Source organism: Gracilinanus agilis, chromosome 1, assembly GCF_016433145.1.
Source record: "Gracilinanus agilis isolate LMUSP501 chromosome 1, AgileGrace, whole genome shotgun sequence".
Classification (NCBI taxonomy): Eukaryota; Metazoa; Chordata; class Mammalia; order Didelphimorphia; family Didelphidae; genus Gracilinanus; species Gracilinanus agilis.
Window position 1 is genome coordinate 706,244,884 of NC_058130.1, and position 18,151 is coordinate 706,263,034.

The window sequence follows — 18,151 nt, forward strand, 5'->3', positions numbered from 1 at the left end:
AATTGCTAGGGCTAGGCAATCAGGTTAAGTGACTTGCCCAGAATCACAGCTAGGATGTGTCAGAGGTCAGATTTGAACCCAGGTCCTCCCAACTCTAGGTCTGGTGCTCTATCCGTTTTCTATGGTCCTTTCTTTAGCCAGTGACCTCCTGCTCAGCACCCATTTGGACAGGGCTAGGGGCCCAAACACATGGTGGGCCCAATTTGGGATAAGGAAGTCTTGGGTGTGAACTGATTTTACTAGGCAGCAAAGGGAAGGGGGGGGTCACTCCTTTTTAGACCAGACCTGAAAATCTGGCTGATTACCTCCCCGCCTCCCAAGGACTATAAAAGCCATTGCTTTGGAAAAGCTGTTTCTAGGGCTGGATGAAAGCCAGCCCTGGTAAAAATACCAGAGTAAAGACAGCCTAGTACGGTGGATTACTCTCTTTTGACTTTCTACCATTCAGGTCATCTTACTGGGGAAGTGTTTGTATGTCCCATTGACTCAGCGAGTCTTTGAGATGCTTCTAGATTTCTGGATTCCTGGTAAACTGCATCTTTCTCCACAATGAAAGCCCTCATCAGGACTCCACTGAAACACTGTAGGGCTGACGTCCAGCCCCGAGACTGAATAACCCCATTTGGGGTCAGAAACCTCAAGCCAGCCCTGAGACACACATAGGCATATAGGCTACAACAAAAAGTGAAAACTAAAAACAGTCATTAAACTGCATTCATATGAAGTCATGCAGTTCAGGCAAGAGACATGTGATCAGATAAAGACTGTCCCTCATAGACACAAGTAGTCCTGAGTAAAGAGCAGAAAGAGGAAAGGTAGGGTTTTGAGAGCTCCTTATGCTGGAGGAATGCAATGCCATACAGAAAATCAGAAACTTTATTGAAAATAAATTTTGGTGTTTATGGGAAGGGTAAAAGGGACAGATTCATGGCTGACGCCAAACATTCCCCAAGCTAGAGACCCCATCGTGTAAGTCAGGGAGGATGACTCAGCGGAGAGATCCTATTTGTAGGGAGTGTCTGGGTGAGGAAGCTTCAGTAAGAGGTTTGGGATATCAGGGAGATCAAGTGAGGGAAGTCTTATGGGATAAAGCAGGTTGGGAATATCTCTGGGGGGGGGGCAAATAGGGAATAATCAGGGGCTGCAAGTACATAGTAGAAAAGGTTAGGCTGTCTCTGGATGGGAATCAGGATGGAGGTACATTGGGAAGAGGACTTAAGGAGGAGTAAGTAAGGGGTAGGCCATACAGGGCTGACCTCCAGATTGTTCCATAGGATTGAGAATAGCCTCCTAGGGAGGCCCTAGCTCCCCCTAAAGTCCCCTGGGAGCCAAAGGACTGGAACATCCTTTTTGAGGTCCGCAGAGGGGCTCGAATATCCTGAGTGTGGCCAGGGGGCAGGCGAGGGACCTGGGAGGAAACAGGAATTCATAGAGGAAGAGGGATCAGTATTAGGAATTGATAATGATGGGAAAATGACAGTGATGTCAGGGACGGGATAGTAAGTGCCCAAGGGAGTTGTTTGTTTTGTTTTTTTGGGGGGAGGACAATTAGGATCATAAGATTTAGAGGAAAAATAGGGATCCATCTAATCCAATCACCTAATTTTTTAGGAAATTAAAACTGAAAGGGTGAGTGACTGGTCAAGATCACTCCCAGGTTCTCTGACTCCCTGGCTAAATCTGGTTAATGTCTAGGAAGAAAAAGCTAATGCCTCCTTACCAGCCTGGTGCTTGTGGCAGTCATCACACCTGCCAGGGGACTGTCCTTTCGTGTCAGGGCCTGGTTGGTCACTGCAGCTGCTGCTTGGGCAGTGAGAGAGGGGGTAGAGGCGGCCCATTTGAGGCCTGGCCTCTCCTAAAAACAGAGACATGTTACCTCTTGACTGGCAGAGATAGGATTATTGCTTTAAGGTGAGCAATCATATCCTGAGATGGGGCAGATTAGGGCTGCAACAATAAGAATTAAAGGCAAAGGGAGTAAGGGGAGACCCAGAGGTGGCTAGACAAGGTGGGATAAGAAAAGGGAGACAGTCTGGACATATTTATTCACTCTCATATGTCCTGGATGCCTTAGGGTTCTGTCCTTGATTCTTCTCCCTTTATTGTCTCTCTAGCTTCAATTTCTCTTTTGAACACCACTCCCTATTTCAAATGCCTGACCCTAAACGCAACATGTTCAAAACTAAAATCATCTTCCCTCTAAAGCTTCTTCTTGACTTTACTAATTCTGTTGATAACACCATCCTCCTTTTCTTCTGGATCAACTCCTTGAGTCATCTTGGACTTTCTTATCCTTCTCCCTCATTAGCACACATCCAAAATCAGATGCCAAATCCTGTTGATTCTACCTTTACCACAGTTTTTGAATCCATCTCTCTCTCTCCCATTGCAAGCACCTTGGTTCAGGCCTTTGGTTACCATTTTGCCTGGTCAGAATCTTTTAACTGGTTTCCCTGCTTTCAGTCTGTACCCCTCCCATCCATCCTTCAGAGAGCTGCCCCTGTCATATTCTCAATGCCAGGTCTGACCATGTTCCTTCCTCATCCAAAACCTGTTGCTCTATAGGAGAAAACTTTTTGGCATGGCCTCAGTTTGGATCCCACTCACCTTTGCTCATGTTCTTCCCTTTCACACACACTACATTCCAGCTAAACTGGACCATTCCTGACTAGGCCCTTGTGTTGACTGACCTTCCCATGTCTGTGCATCTAGCTCTGGTACCACCTTCTCCACGAAGCCTTCCCTGTCACTATCCCTTAAGCCCAAGTGGAAGTGATCAATCCTCTCTTGGGTCTCACTTTGACCTGAATTTTCTGTCCTCACTGACCACATTCTCTTTTCTGCTCTAGAGATATGTGTGGCCAGATTATACTATCCCAGAAGGCAGGGAACTCCTTCCCCTCGGCAGTTCTCTAGCCCAGCAAAGCCCAGCACAAGAAACTCTAAGAGTAGGTGGTTAGTTGATGAGAAATGAATAAACTTACCCCAGGGGTGCCAGTGAGACTGCGAGCATCACCCCAAAATGATTGTCCCCTCTTCCCTGAGAAACCTCGATGTTGTGGCCGGATAGAGGGTGCTGACCCCTGCCGGGGACCAAGGGTGTCTATGTATGGGGTGGGGGGGGGGGGAAGGAGCACATCATGGTGAGGGTCAGGGTCATACACTTTTATGAGGTCTAGAACTATAACTGTATGGGTTTGGGTCAGGGTATCAAATACCACGGTGAAGTCAAGGGCTCTAACACTGGGTAGGGGGCTGGGTTATGGATAACATACCACTGATTCAGGTCAGGCATCATACTTTGAAGGGTCAAGGAGTCACATGCAATCAGGTGGCATGTGGGGATGGGGATTCAGGGTCACACCATATAGCAACATCAGAAGTCACATATTAGGGAATAGGGTCAGAGATCACACACCATGGAAAGGAGAGGGTTCACTTTGTGGTCTGGATCCAGAAATTTTTGAACGGAGTTCTCTCAAGCCAGGGGGTCGCAGTTCCCCTGGGGCCTGGGTTGGATCAGAGGCAGAGTTCTGTAGGCAGGGATCCTTCTGGGAAGGTAGGGGCAAAGAGCTTGCCCTGGGGAGGTCCCCCAGGCCTTCTTTCTGAATTTCCAGCCTTTGAAGCCGATGGTTTGATTTTCGCTCCAGGATCATCTATGGGAAGGAGACAGTTCAGAGTCCCTTTGGGAAGCATGCAAAGGAGGGGAGACAATATTGGGGAAGGGATTATCTGGGTTGAAGGGAATACTTATGTGGGGTAACTAGTATGTATGTGGAACCTGAGGATTTCCTGGTTTAGGGAATACTTAAGAGTGAGAGTGAGAGTGAGAATGTCATGGGGAGGTACTGAGGCTCAGGCAAGCTAAATTTGTGGGCCTGAGGTGGTGAGGGAATATTTGGAACAAAGTACTCTGCATAGAACTCATGAGAAGAATGCCTGGCAGGGAGATGACCAGGAATCTTAGGTAGGTGCCATCCAGGCTCTGGTGCATGTGTGTATGTATATGAATGAAGGTAAACTTCATCCAAGGTATTTGTTGAATGCTTAAATATACACACGTGTAATGCATGTAATCACATGTGTACATGCACCTGGAGGTCACACAGGCACATGTGAGTATAGGCACACCTATGCAAATATATATGCACATGTATGTATGTGTGCCTGTATGCATGTGTGTGTCAGAGATACAGAGGCAGAGGCCTTTGGAGGTCACCCTGTAGAGCCGGTTACGATACTCCATCACAGAGAGCTGCACACCGTCATCCACAGGCAGGGTCACTTCATAGTCCAGGGCTGGTTCCTTGGCTGGACAATGGAACCTAGAGTCAGAGGTTGGGAGGAAATTTAGAGGTTGCCCATTGCTCTTCCTATACCTCCACTTCTCCATTCACACATAGAAGGGGTGCAGCTAGGACAGTTTCCTTCCAGGGAGTTCTATGACCTCAGCCGTCTCTCCATCTTCCACTGCTGCTGCTGTGGGCCTCATCTGGGAATCCTCTAAACCTAGATTCCTTTATCATCAGCTGATCAGCATCAAGCCAAGAGATGCCACATCTCCTCCCCATCCCCCCACAGTCAGCCCTAGACTCCTCTCTCTGTGCTCCATCCCCTCTGCCGATTTCCCTTCTCTCTTTCATCCCTGCCATCAGCCTTCCCTTTCTGTCAGCCTCCCCTTGGACCTTCTCTCCTCACCTTTTCACATAAGGGTGCCTTAGAGCCTCATCTGCAGTCAGTCGCTTCTCAGGGTCAAACACTAGGAGTCGTTCCAACAGATCTAGGGCCTCAGGAGGGGTAGATGGTGGAAGGCGGGAGCCCAGGGTCAGTAGCTGCCTGGAGGCAAGTATGGATCTCACCACATTTTTGTCACTCTGTTGTAGTCTCCAGTGTTGAGGCTTCACTGTCATTCACTGTGTTCCCTAACCCCAAAGCGATCCACTGCTCTGGCCATAGCAAATCAACCCCAGGGATGGTGAATGAATCCCAGTTCAATTGTGTACCCAGGATGTAGGCAGTGGAAGGATGATCTTCCCCTTTTAAGGATGAAGCTGAGGCTCAGAGTGGTGAATGGATTGGACTCCTGGTCTCCTAACTAGTAAATCATGGGGCTCTTGTGAACCTAGGAATCATGGAGCACATCTAGATGCAAAAGAACAAGGCCTAAAAGATGTCTAGGAGGAAGGCCTTGTAATCTTTGGTTAGGGGTTGGTCACTAGAGAGATTCAAGCTGGAAGAGAAAAAGGAAGACTGGGAAAGGAAGAAAAAGCCTGGGAAGGAAGACCTGGAGAAGCACTTGTTAAGGTTAAAAGCAAAAAGAAGGAAGGGGGGGAAAAAGGAGAGAAAGGAGTGAAGGCGAGTCAACTACCTCCCAAGGCAACCTATTCTACTTTGGTATAACTTTCATTATTAGTTCTTCCTCATGTTAAACCTAAATTTGTCTCTGCAACTCATACCATTTGCTAGTTCTGTCCTCTGGAGTCAAAGAGAACAACTGAATCCTTCCCCATGATAGCCCTTAAAATACCTGAAGACAGCTCTCAGGTTTCTGCTAAGTTTTCTATTCAAATACATTATCTCCAGTTCTTTCATCTGATCCTTATATGAAAGGTCACAAAAGATCCTTCACCATCCTGCCTACTCTGGTCTTTTTCAGCTTATAGATATCCCAATATTGAGCACAATGTGTGCTCAAAAGATGCTACCTGACCGGGGCAGGGTTGAAGGAACCATTACCTCCATAATCCTGGGCAATGTGCCTGTATTGTATCTCCTTAGATTTGTTAACCTCCATATCCATGATTCCAGGATACAACATTTCTCCACCTACTACCCCCACATTGTCTTTTCCCCATTCTTAGTCCATCTTATACTTGTAAAGTTGACTTTTCCTTCCCCCTTCCAATAGAATAAAAGCTCTTATGAGGGCAGGGCCCATTTTATTTTTGTAACTATATCACCAGCACCTACCATAGTGCGCATAGTAGATACATAACACATACCTGAATTGAGTTTGAATTCAACCATAAATAGACATTTACCTCTTTTAGATTTCATCTTATTAGATCCCTGTATACTGTCCTATCAATAGGAATTTTTCACATTCTCTGTTTGTAACCAACCTAGTATACTGCTGCCAGATTATCTTCTTTTTAGATTTTTTTTTTTAAACCCTTGTACTTCGGTGTATTATCTCATAGGTGGAAGATTGGTAAGGGTGGGCAATGGGGGTCAAGTGACTTGCCCAGGGTCACACAGCTGGGAAGTGGCTGAGGCTGGGTTTGAACCTAGGACCTCCTGTCTCTAGGCCTGACTCTCACTCCACTGAGCTACCCAGCTGCCCCCTCAGATTATCTTCTTAATGACAAATGGGAATGTCCAGAACCAAGGGCACCCTGTACACCCTTACATGAACTGTGCCCAGCAGTGAGCGTTCTCCTGCTCTTATATTCTCTACATATATGAGTCTGTGTATATGTGTATATTTATCTATGCATCTATCCATCCACTCTCCTCCATCTTCTCTCTCTCTCTCTCTCTCTCTCTCTCTCTCTCTCTCTCTCTCTCTCTCTCTCTCTCTCTCATAACCACTTCCAGATGTGGTTGTAATGTGCTGTCTTCCCATCATACCTTCAGTATTCTGTTTTTGAAGTTCTTGCCTGCTTTCCCAGCCTTTTTGCCATTGTTCCCTTATCTTTAGGACATTCTCCTGGTTGCCTCAATGACTTCAACATCTGTACCCACCTTAGTGGGTTTCCTTGAATTTCATTATCTCTCTGCCCAGAAGAGGCCCTGAGCTTGTGCTAACCTCATAATCATAACTACTACGCCAATCTCCAACCATAGGAAAATAGATTATTAACTTTCTCTGCATGAGGGCTAGTATCAAGGAACTACCATTAAAAATCCCTTTCACTATCTATTGTTGATTCTTTATCACATTCCTCTCCATGCTCCTTTTAAATCTCTTCTCTCCAAACTTCCAAGACTTAATATGTATTGGCAACTACTTAAAACAGAAAACAGTGATCCATAATAAAAAGCCTTGCAGAAAGCAAAAGGCACACAAAAGACAGATAGAAGCCCATCAACCTGAAGACTTTTTTTCCAGGAGGTAAAGCTTTTCTAGGACATCCTGGTGCTGCTCCTTATGATCTCGTCTAAACTATTGTAAAAGCTTTCTGATTAGTTTTCCTACTTCAGATCCCTTCTCTTTCCCATTCTAACCCTTGCAAAACTGCTAAAATAATCTTGCTAAGGCACCGTCTTTACTAGGACTTAACAAAGGAATGATTACTCCTTTGCTCCAAAACCTCCAGTGGCTTCCTGCTACCTATAAGATTCAAGTTCAAATTCTACAGCCTGGGATTAAAGGCTTTCCACAGTTAGCTTCCAACCCATCTTTTGAGTCTTATCTCATACTGCTCTCCTTCAAACCCTTCGTATTTCATATAATTTCCTTTTCTAAATATTTATTGAAATAGAACTTGTCTCTCAAATTTGTGGACAAAATTTAATAAATTAAATAAAATTTTAAGATCAGCCTAACTTATTTGAAAGACTTCTACCTTTAAAAGTTATAGATGTTGATTAGGATTAAATGCTTATATGCTAATACCAGTAGATATTATAGGTCAGTAGTTCTTATTTAGTGTATTGGGATATCAAAAGCTGAAAAGAGTCTAGAGTAAGCAGTCAGGATGGTGAAGAGTCTTGTGACCTTTCACATAAGGATCAGTTGAAAGAACTGGGGATATTTTGCTTGAAAAAAGAGAAAACAAGTGATTTTTTTGCTGTTATTTTAGTTGAAGGAACAAAAAATATTTAGAATTATTGTCATGAGGTTTCAGAAAATATTTTTTAATTTTTTTTAAACCCCTAACTTCTGTGTATTGGTTCATAGGTGGAAGAGTGGTAAGGGTGGGCAATGGGGGTCAAGTGACTTGCCCAGGGTCACACAGCTGAGAAGTGTCTAAGGCCGGATTTGAACCTAGGACCTCCCGTCTCTAGGCCTGACTCTCAATCCACTGAGTTCCCAGCTGCCCCACTAGGTTTTGGAAAATATCAACAATTTTTGTTATATGATTAGGTTTGTTTTCATNGTGGGAGAGTGGTAAGGGTGGGCAATGGGGGTCAAGTGACTTGCCCAGGGTCACACAGCTGAGAAGTGTCTAAGGCCGGATTTGAACCTAGGACCTCCCGTCTCTAGGCCTGACTCTCAATCCACTGAGTTCCCAGCTGCCCCACTAGGTTTTGGAAAATATCAACAATTTTTGTTATATGATTAGGTTTGTTTTCATGCTTGACTATTTCTTGAACATTTATATTTACAATACCTATAACTTATCCTAGTGTTATTATTGAAGTTGTATATTACAGCCACAATCTTATCCCATAAAATTTCATTGACTTGCTTTCCTTTCCTGTTGGGGAAACTATTTACTTTTTATTTGTAACTTTAACACATGCATTCTAGTTTGAAATAATTACCTAGAATTCCCTGGAACCTTTTGGGTGTTTAAAGATCAGAATTCTTGTGCTAAATTGGGACATTTAGTTGGATAGGGAGACCTCTCTATTAGAAAATATCCTCTAAGCAGTTGCTTGATATAAATAGCAAATATTTCTAATAGATATGATCACTAAACATAACACTGAATAAGTTGGTTTTTTTTCCCCTTTGACACATTGTATATTCCAGTCAAACTAGACTGATCTTAACCTGTTGTTTCCCACCTTCGTGCATTACCTACTACAAGTTGTCCACCATCCCTAGAATGTATTCCCTCTTCTTCTCCATCTGTAAAAATTCTCTTCTTTTGAGGTTGATTGAGGGGCCACTCTCCTCCAAGCTTTTAGAGCTTTCCTCAGATGTTTCCTAAAATATTTTGTCTAAATCTCTCCATTGTTCCCAGTACACTCTTTCTAGTACACAGATATAAATTGTAATACATGTGGGTCATCCTTCTAATGGATGAAATTCCTTTAGAACAGAGAGAATCATTTCCTATCTTTGTAACTCTAGTGTCTATACAGCCCCTTGCATGTATTAGACATTGAATAAATGTGCAATTATATAACTAAAACATTTCTATTTGTATATAATTTATATCTCAAGATTCACTAAAGATAGTTGTGAATGGTGGTAGGGAAAATGGTACCATCAAAGGAGGTGGGAAAGAGGTTGGGGTAGGGGAAAGAGGAAGAAAGGAAGGAGAAAAAAGGCTGTGATTCTCCAGGGCAGGGTCTTTGAAATTATTCTATTTTTTAATGCCCTTTGTAGTGATAGTGAAAAGTTATCCAATATTGGTGGCAGGAACCTAGCTGGAGTTCCTTTTGCTTGAGAGATGCCATGGGGATGTCTTGTTTCATCAAAGCCTCTTATCGGCAGCCCCTAATTTCATTGGTAATTTTGGCCTTCTACCCAGAATACACTGTGATTGACACTCAGAGTTACTTTCTATACCTAGCAATGAGTGATTGACCCCCAGCTATCAAGAATATCAAGAAAAAAAGGAAACATTAATCTTGAATAAACCCTTTCCCTTCAGGCCCACACTCACCTGGGCCCCATTCGGTGGAGAACTGAGGCACTGTAGTCTGAACCAAAGGCCAGGAAGTCTGAATACAAATGGCAGAAGGTGAGTGAATGAAAGCCGGGAAAATGGAGCAAACAGGAGGAATAGGGGTTCAAAAGTAGTCCTGGGGGAAATCACCTTCATTGGACAAGTGGAGAATGGCCATCCCTTGGGCCACTCTCACCCACTGTAGAGGCCAGGATGACTTTCCCTCCCTCCCTGGCCAGCTCTCAGTCTCACTCTTTCTAGCTAGGGTCAGGATGGACAGTTCCCTGTTCAGTCACACCCTTTCTGGTTAGACCAAAAAGGGTCTGGAAGGGAAGGGAAATACCTAGTTACTTAGTGATTACATAGTAATATGGTTGAAACATCAGTCAGGGCTAGGATAAAGATAGGCCACAGTTAGTGCTCACCTTCTTTGTTTGGGGCTGGGATTGCTGCCAGGATAAGCTCAAGCTGGTTAAGGGTAGAAGTTCCTGGGAACAAAGGTCTCCCAAGCAGCATCTCCCCCAGGATACAGCCCAAGCTCCACATGTCCACACCCTGTGTGTACCTGCAGGGTCAGGGGGTAAAGATATGCCCAGGATGGGGGAGGAAGATGAGATAAGAACATGACTGCAACAGGAGTGGACATTGGGTAAAGATGACGGTATGCCTAGGATTGGTGGCAGGGAGAGGGAAATACTTTCAAACAAAGGTAGGGATGAGGAAATACTAGGCATGAGGAGTAGGAAGGAAGAAGGATCTTCAGGGCCCAGTATAAAAATGACTGCCCACCTCCCCATCCCTGTTTTCCTGGTGTTTCACCCCTTTCCAGGTGCCCATTACCGGTGTGAAGATAAGAGGATTTCTGGGGCTCGGTACCAGCGTGTGGCCACATACTCTGTCAGGGCTGGGTTCCCTGGTTCCTCATGAAGTTGACTCAGGGAACGTGCAAGGCCAAAGTCACAGAGTTTCACACAACAGTCAGCATCCAGAAGAACATTGGAGGGCTGAGAGGTGTGGAAAGTTTAAGGATCCTGGGTGTGTACACATGAGGGCTAGGAACACTGCTGGAATATTATAGGGGAGGTATGAGGACTCAAAAAATAATGAATAGGACCTTCTGGAGGTGGAATAGGTACCTTAAAATGAGGATTCTAGGAAAAAATGAGCCTAGTAGGATGGTGTAAGGATCTTGAAGGGAGAAACAATGTAAAAGATGGGTGTTTGTGTACTTTTTTTTTTTTTAAACCTTTACCTTCCATCTTGGAGTCAATACTGTGTAGGCCTGGCTCTCAATCCACTGAGTTACTCAGTTGCCCCTGTTTGTGTACTTTTGGAGAAGTGTTTTATTCTCTTTTTGAAGCGGTAGGAAAAATCTAGAATTATATGTTACAGAAAACCTTATTCATTCTTTTCTTGTTAGGTATAAGGGCTCTAGGATAGGAGTCAGTGAGGCCTGAGGGAATCAGTGATATAGGGTCCTGGTGAAGTAGGTGCCAGTAAGAAGAGTGGAAAAAGGTGGAAGAAAGTCAATAAGACCTAGGGTTTTTACCTTTTGGTCTCTGTGGATAACATTCCCTGAGTGAATGAACTTGGTTGCACGTAGAAGTTGGTAAAGGATGTAACACTTGTGAATATCCTTCAGCAGGTTCCCTTTCCGGATGACAGAATGCAGGTCTGTGTCTATAGGGGGAATACAGGGTTGGTGGTCAGGGTGGGCGGGAGTTTGGAGGATGGGATAATGAAATGTTATAATATAAGGCTTTACTCATTCAAGTATACAAATTTAGAGCATGAAGGAAAGGGAACTCACCCATGGATTCAAATACTAGGTAAATGTCCCTGTCATTTTCTGCTCTGATGACATTCAAAAGACGGATGATGTTGGGATGATTATCAAACTCCTGTGAGGGTGAAAGGTCAGAAAATACAACTGGCAACAGCCATATAAGGGATTGGCTGATGCTGTTCTGGTGGTCCAGAGGGCATCTTACTTTCTTACTTGGGGCAAGGTGATAAGTCAATCAGGAATCTTCCTTGGTTCCAGTCTTTTTCATTTTCAGGGTCCCTTTAGAAGGGTTCCTCTTTAGGGGGCAGCTGAATGGCTCAGTGGAATGAGAGCCAGGCCCAGAGATGGGAGGTCCTGGGTTCAAATCTGGCCTCAGACACTTCCTAGCTGTGTGACCCCAGGTAAGTCACTTGACTCCCATTGCCTAGCTCTTACCACCCTTCTGCCTTAGAACCAATACACAATACTGATTCTAAGAGGGAAGGTAAGGGTTTTTAAAAAAAAGGATTCCTTTAATTCTGAAGAGAACCAGTATTGCAGATGTGAAGCACTAAATCATACAATCTCAGAGTGGGAAGGAACCTTAAATAACATCTGGTCTCACCTAGGAAGAATATCTTCTACAAGAGTGTCAAACAACTAGAAAAAGGGACTACTAACTAATCTGTACATAAGGATCCCTGTGGGCTGCACATTTAAAAATATGTTATCTATGTTTTATTGCATTTTTATTTTGTTAAATATTTCCCAATTATATTTTAATCTTGTTTGGGCCATAGGAGAGTTATGGCCCACTCATTGCCCCTTCTCTACAAAATCTCCAATAAGTGATTATCTAGCCTCTGAATGAAGAGGAAAGGTCCTTTTTGAGGCAGCCCATTTTGCTTTTGAAGAACTCTTATTATTAGGATAAAACTGAAATCTGTTTCCCAAGGACTTCTACCTAATTCATACTTCTTTTTTCTGGAGCTAAGTCCCTATTTCATGTGACAACTTCTTAAATACTTGGAAACAGAGATCATGCACCAACCTTTTATTTTACAGGCTAAACATTCTCATTCCTTCAGCTGCTCCTGAAATGACATGATTTGCTGTCTCTTCACCATTCTAGTTGCCCTTCTTTGGATGTGCTCCAATTTGTCAACATGCTTTGAAAATGTGGTGCCCAGAACTGAACACAATGCTCCAACTGTAGTTCAGCCAGGGCAAAGTACAATAGACTTATCGTCTCATTATTGATTTTCTTAATAAAACTTAAGATCTAAATTATATATTTGGTTTTCACATCACTGGTGAGTTTGTAATCCATTAAGCCCCCTAGGCCTTCTTCATATGAACTTATTATATCCAGCCTCTATCCTTCATATAGCTGCCAAACTATTTTTTAAAAGCACATCTCTGTCACTGTCTTCTACTCAACAAATTTTAGTGGCTCCCTATTGCCCCATAGGATCAAATATAAACTCTGCTATTTGGCACTTGAAAGCACTTTACAACTTAGTCCCAACCTATCTTTTCAGCCTTTTGTTTCTTCTCTTTCTGCCCTTAGATACTCCAGCTAAACTGACCTCCATGCTATTTCTCCTACATGACACTCTATTTCTTGTTTCAGTCAGGCCCTTTGCTTCCCTTATTCTTGGAAGATATGTTCCTTACCACCATTAGAATCCTTTGTTTTGGGGGCAGGTGGGTAGCTGGGTAGTTCAGTGGATTGAGAGCCAGGCCTAGAGATGGGAGGTCCTAGGTTCAAATCTGACCTCAGACACTTCCCAGCTGTGTGACCCTGGGAGAGTCACTTGACCCCCATTTCCCTTACCACTCTTCTGCCTTGGAGCCAATACATAGTATTGACTCCAAGATGGAAGGTAAGGGTTTTAGAAAAAAAAAGAATCCTTTGTTTCCTTTGAAACTCAGTTCAAATGTCACCTTCTATCCAGCTGCAAGGGTCCTCCCCACAGTGACTTTATATTTACATAGTTTCTATGTGAGATGACAAAATTATCATGTCTCCCAGAATCACAAAATTTGAGAGTTTAAAGGAACCACACATGAGGGGAGTCTCTTGTATAAATAACATTCCTGACAAGTCCTCACCTGGCCTTTGCCAGGACTTCAAAAAGGGGGAACCTATTACTTGAGGCAGCTATTCCGGTCTGGTACTGTTCTATTTTTTATGAAGTCTTCCTGATATCATCTCTATATTGTTCACTTTACAACTTTTGCCCATTGTTCCTAGTTCTATCCTCTAGGGCCAAAAAGAACAAATTTAATTCCTCTTCCATAGATACTTGAACACAGTAATCATTTCCCTCGATGAAATTAAGCCCCTTGAGGGCAGTGATAGCTTTATTTTTAATATTTGCATTTCCAGTGCTTGGCACACAGTATGAACTTAATATTGATTGCTAGCTACACCTCTTCATCTTATTACACTTTTGAGTTGATTTTTAAACACATGAGGATTTTACATTTATCTTTATTTTATCTTATTATTGCTTTGACTTATATCCCAAATCTGTTATCTAGCATATTAGCTCTCCTTTATAGCTCTGTGTATTTCTGAATTTAATGACCACACTTTTTATGCCTTTGTTCACTGTCCAAACTTCAAAAACCAGGCACTTTAAAAGCTAGCCTCATCAGTCATGGAAGAACCCAAAATCATTTTAGGGAGGCACACTGTGCCAGAAGAATCAGCTCTGATATAAAAATGGGAGCTCATTTAGGACAGGGCCATACCTTTCCCTCACATGAGGGATTCCTAAAACGCAGGGTCTATGTTTGCATGTTCCCTAGTCAGGCCACATCTGGAGTAGAGTGTTCAGTTCTAGGTTCTTTATTTTAGGAAGGATATCAGTAAGTCAGAGAATGTCCACAGGACAATCACTATAGTGAAAGGCCTCATGGTTCATTTTATACTAAGAGAAGATGAAGAAACTGGGGATGTTCAGTCTAGAGAAGAGATTTAAGAGAGGACATAAGCACTATCTTCACATTTTGAAAGGCTGTCTTGTGAGAGAAAGCAGACTTATTCTGCTTTGCTACAGAAGGGAGAAGAACTAAGAGCATTGTGTTTAGGTTGCAAAGTGGTTAATTCAGTTTTGATGTAATGATGAGAGGTATTTAAAAGGAAGAAAAGGTTGTTTCAGGAGGTAATAGATTCTCCCTTACTTGTGATCCTTAGGTAAGACCTAAGAGGCTGCTAGTTGGACATATTTAGAGGGGATATTTATCAGATTAGATGGCTACTGAGATCTCTTCTAATTCTGAAATTTTTTGATTATGTAAGGCCAAGACTTCCAACAAAGCAGGAATGACTCCTTCCCTATATAAGTTTTCCCTTAAGAGACCACTGATATAGAGGTGAGTTTGATTAGATACAGATAGGTCTAAATTCCTGGAGAGAGTACCCATATTAATGAGACTACAGGTTCATCCAAGTAGGAAGAACCTGGGGCAGTATGTGTGAGTCTAAGGAATGCTGTCAGTAGGAGACTAGGTCATATCATCATAGTTACTCACCTGAAGAAACATGATTTCTCGAAATGTTCTCTGTAACAAAACATAAAGGGAATTGCTAGTGGTATGTGAAGTTATTTTATTTCCCCAACAAGTTTGTCCCTTCTTCCATCACCTTTTCCTATCCCCCAACTTTCCATTTCTCTCTTTACCTGTGCATCTGTCTTATTCCTGAAGGCATCAAAGATCTTCTTAATGGCCACAATTTCTCCTGTCCTCCGATCCACAGCTTTCCAAACGATGCCATAGGCCTGGGAGAGCAGAAACCGCGCCTTTTCCTTTCCGTAGGACCTGGAAAGTAGGGTGGCCAGGAGCCGCCCCAGCTAGGATGGTCTCATCCCTGACCTCTGTCCTCTCCACATCCTAATGCTGGTATTGTGCCTTCGTAGAATCCATTCCTCAACCCTCCTCTGACAACTCCTACCATACCTGTTCTTCAGTACCCAACTCTAGTTTGTCCTAGGTCAAGAGATCCAGGTTAGCTTCAGGGCTTAGTCAGAGACCTCCATAGCCACGGAGTGTCTGAAGAAGACATGAGACATAAGTATGTAGAGACAACCAATGGGGCAAAATTGGCATGTGATATTACATAATACAACTCTGATTTGCAGTCTTTTCCTTTGCAAAAAGCAAAATGTCTTAACACTATATCTATATTTATTTGGTATTATATAATCTGTTTTAACACCTTTTTCATCTCTATGTCTTGCCTTTCCTCCCTTGAACTGGGCAGTATTGTGTCTTCTCTTCAGAACAGGGGTTGCCTGAGGGTGGAGTCTAGGACCCTCCATAGATCAGAAGTTCCATGAAGACAGGTAAGAGTATGTCTTCCTTTCCGACAGGGAGCTCCCTGAGAGCATATTTCTGAATTCCCCAGAGACCAGAGACTCTTTGAGGACAGGCAGGAGACAAACCAGGGATCTTCCTGAGGTATGATAGGTCAAGAGACTCCCTAAGGGCAGAGTCTTGAATCCTTTCAGATCTTGGGGCTTCTTAAGTATAAGCAAAAGCTCTGTCTCCTCCTCTGGCAGGGAGTGAGGGCAGAGCCCTAGGTTCTCAATGACCAAAGCCTGCTTAAGGTCAGGGCGGGCTATTTACCCACTTCAGACAGGGGGCTCTTTGAGGGCAAGATCCTGAGTCTCACAGAGACAAGAGGACCCTTGAGTATGGGCCAGGTTGTGTCTAAGGAGGCTTAGGCTGGGGGTTCCATGAGGTAGAGCCTTGAGTCCATAAAGTCCCTTGAATTATAGTACTCCTTGAGGACAGTTTAAGCCTATTACCCCTGTGAGGGCAAGTCCTTAAATTTTCTATGAACCCTCTGCTCCCTGAAGAAAAGCAGCAGTATGCCTATGCCTTGACGCTACACCTCTGAGTTTCCCATAGATTTGAAGCCCTTTAAGGATAGGAAGAGTTGTTATCTTTCCCTCATACCAGTGTCCCTTTGACAGCCCCTGGGTTGCCCACAGAGCAGAGGTCTAGAGAGGCCAGGTAAGGTTTTATCTCCCTTTTAGACAGAGGGATCACTGAGGGAAGCACCCTGGGTGTCCTTCAAGATGGGGGTGGAGCCCTTGAGGATTGGCAGGAGTGTTTCCTCCTGTCATACCAGGGATCTTCTTGAGGGTGGGGGTCTTTAGTCCCCCTCAGATCATGAAACCCTTAAGGACAGGCAGGGCTGTGTTTCCTCCTCAGACAAGGGTCTCTTGAGGGCAGGGCCTTGGTTCTCTCTCAGCTCTTGGGGTCCCATGACGGGGTATATCTTCCTCTCATAACAAGGGTTCTCCTTGAGAAGGAAGGAGGGGAGGTCCTGATCCATCCTCTGCTCATGAGGTTTTTTGAGGTCAGGCAGGGCTGTGTCTCTCATAAGAGAGTGCTCCTTAAAGGGAGGCCCCTGGGTCCTCAGATGGCCAGGCTCCTTGAGGAGGGGGATGTCTCCTTTTCAGAGTGGGGGTTCCCCGAGGATGGGATCCCCTTTAGGATAAGGGGAGTATCTCCTCAGACAGGGGACTCCCTAAGGCTGTGTCCTTGGGGCTCTATAGCTCTTGGGACCCCTTAAGGACAAGAGGGAATATCTCCTCAGACTGAGGATTCTCTGAACATGGAGCCCTGGGACCCCTCAGACCTTGGGGCCCCTTGAGGGAAGGAGGGGGTAGGTCTCCTCCTCAGACAGGTGGTCCCGAGGACGAGGTCTTGGGTCCCCCACAAACCACAGGATCCTCCGGGGCAGGCCCGGCTGTGTCTTTCCTCACACACCAGGAACTCCCTCAGAACCGGGTCTCTCACCCCCTTCCCGAGGCGCCGTTTGATAAGGTAGAGCTGGGACACGTGTTCGTCCACCTCAGCCGCGCTCATGGGCAGAGGACACCCCGTTTCCTTTGCTTCAGTTCAGGACCCAAGCCACTCTCTTTTTCTGCAGCCTCAGCTACAGCTGTTGAACCCGTTGCTGTGGAAACCAAATGCACTGCTGCGCTTGCGCTAGAGCCTGAGCGTCTGGGCCAATCCAAGAAGCGTGCGCGGGGAGGCCTGGCCCACTATTTCCGGTTTGGTCCCGTCCTTTTTCTTTTCTCTAAGGTGAGGGCTTCCGGTAGCTTCGGTTTCCGCCCCTCTTGGGTTTAGCTTGGGGTTACCTCGCCTCCGAAGCTTCAGTTCGCGCCCCCAATTCCCCATAGGTTCCGCCTTGAAGCTTGTAACCTCGCTTTCAGCTCCAAAGCGCTTCTCCCGCCTCTTACTAAGTCCCAGGCTAGGGAATGAAGGTCACAGAGTTTTGTTCTCTTCTTTTCCTTTCCTGAACAGATTGGTTTCTATTATCCGCAGCCAAGGTTTGTTGACTTAGTCACTACCTGACTCACAGTATCTTATGAGATAACACTGTGGGCTGGAGAAGGGCAGAAATTAGAACCCCACCCATTATTTTCACCGAGGAAGGAAACAAAAGACCCCGAGGGTGAAAAAGGCTTGCGTGTGTGTGTGTGTGTGTGTGTGTGTGTGTGTGTGTGTGTGTGTGTGTGTGTGTGTGTTCCTGCCAGCATGCACTGTTTCTAGGATGGCATGCTGGTACGGGAGTGAGTGTACCGTGAGAGTGACCAAGAGTCAGTAGGACTTGGGGGCAGCTGGGTAGCTCAGTGGATTGAGAGCCAGGCCTAGAGACAGGAGGTCCTGGGTTCAAATACGGCCTCAGACACTTCCCAGCTATGTGACCCTGGGCAAGTCACTTGACCCCCATTGCCTACCCTTACCACTCTTCCACCTATAAGTCAATACACAGAAGTTAAGGGTTTAAAAA

General features: G+C 44.6%; 1 protein-coding gene across 1 annotated transcript; it reads right to left on the reverse strand.

Moving 5' to 3' along the window:
• Window positions 1-898: 898 nt before the first annotated feature.
• On the reverse strand, window positions 899-17,220 carry MAPK15 (mitogen-activated protein kinase 15). Its single transcript, XM_044658359.1, has 14 exons — window positions 17,152-17,220; window positions 15,024-15,122; window positions 14,875-14,904; window positions 11,377-11,467; window positions 11,116-11,246; window positions 10,407-10,570; window positions 9,992-10,131; window positions 9,564-9,621; window positions 4,699-4,836; window positions 4,220-4,325; window positions 3,419-3,656; window positions 2,985-3,103; window positions 1,721-1,855; window positions 899-1,408 (listed from the first exon to the last, which is right to left on the reverse strand). The coding sequence occupies exons 1-14, from the start codon at window positions 17,218-17,220 to the stop codon at window positions 1,187-1,189; spliced, it is 1,740 nt and encodes a 579-aa protein (XP_044514294.1). The 3' UTR covers window positions 899-1,186.
• Window positions 17,221-18,151: the final 931 nt, after the last annotated feature.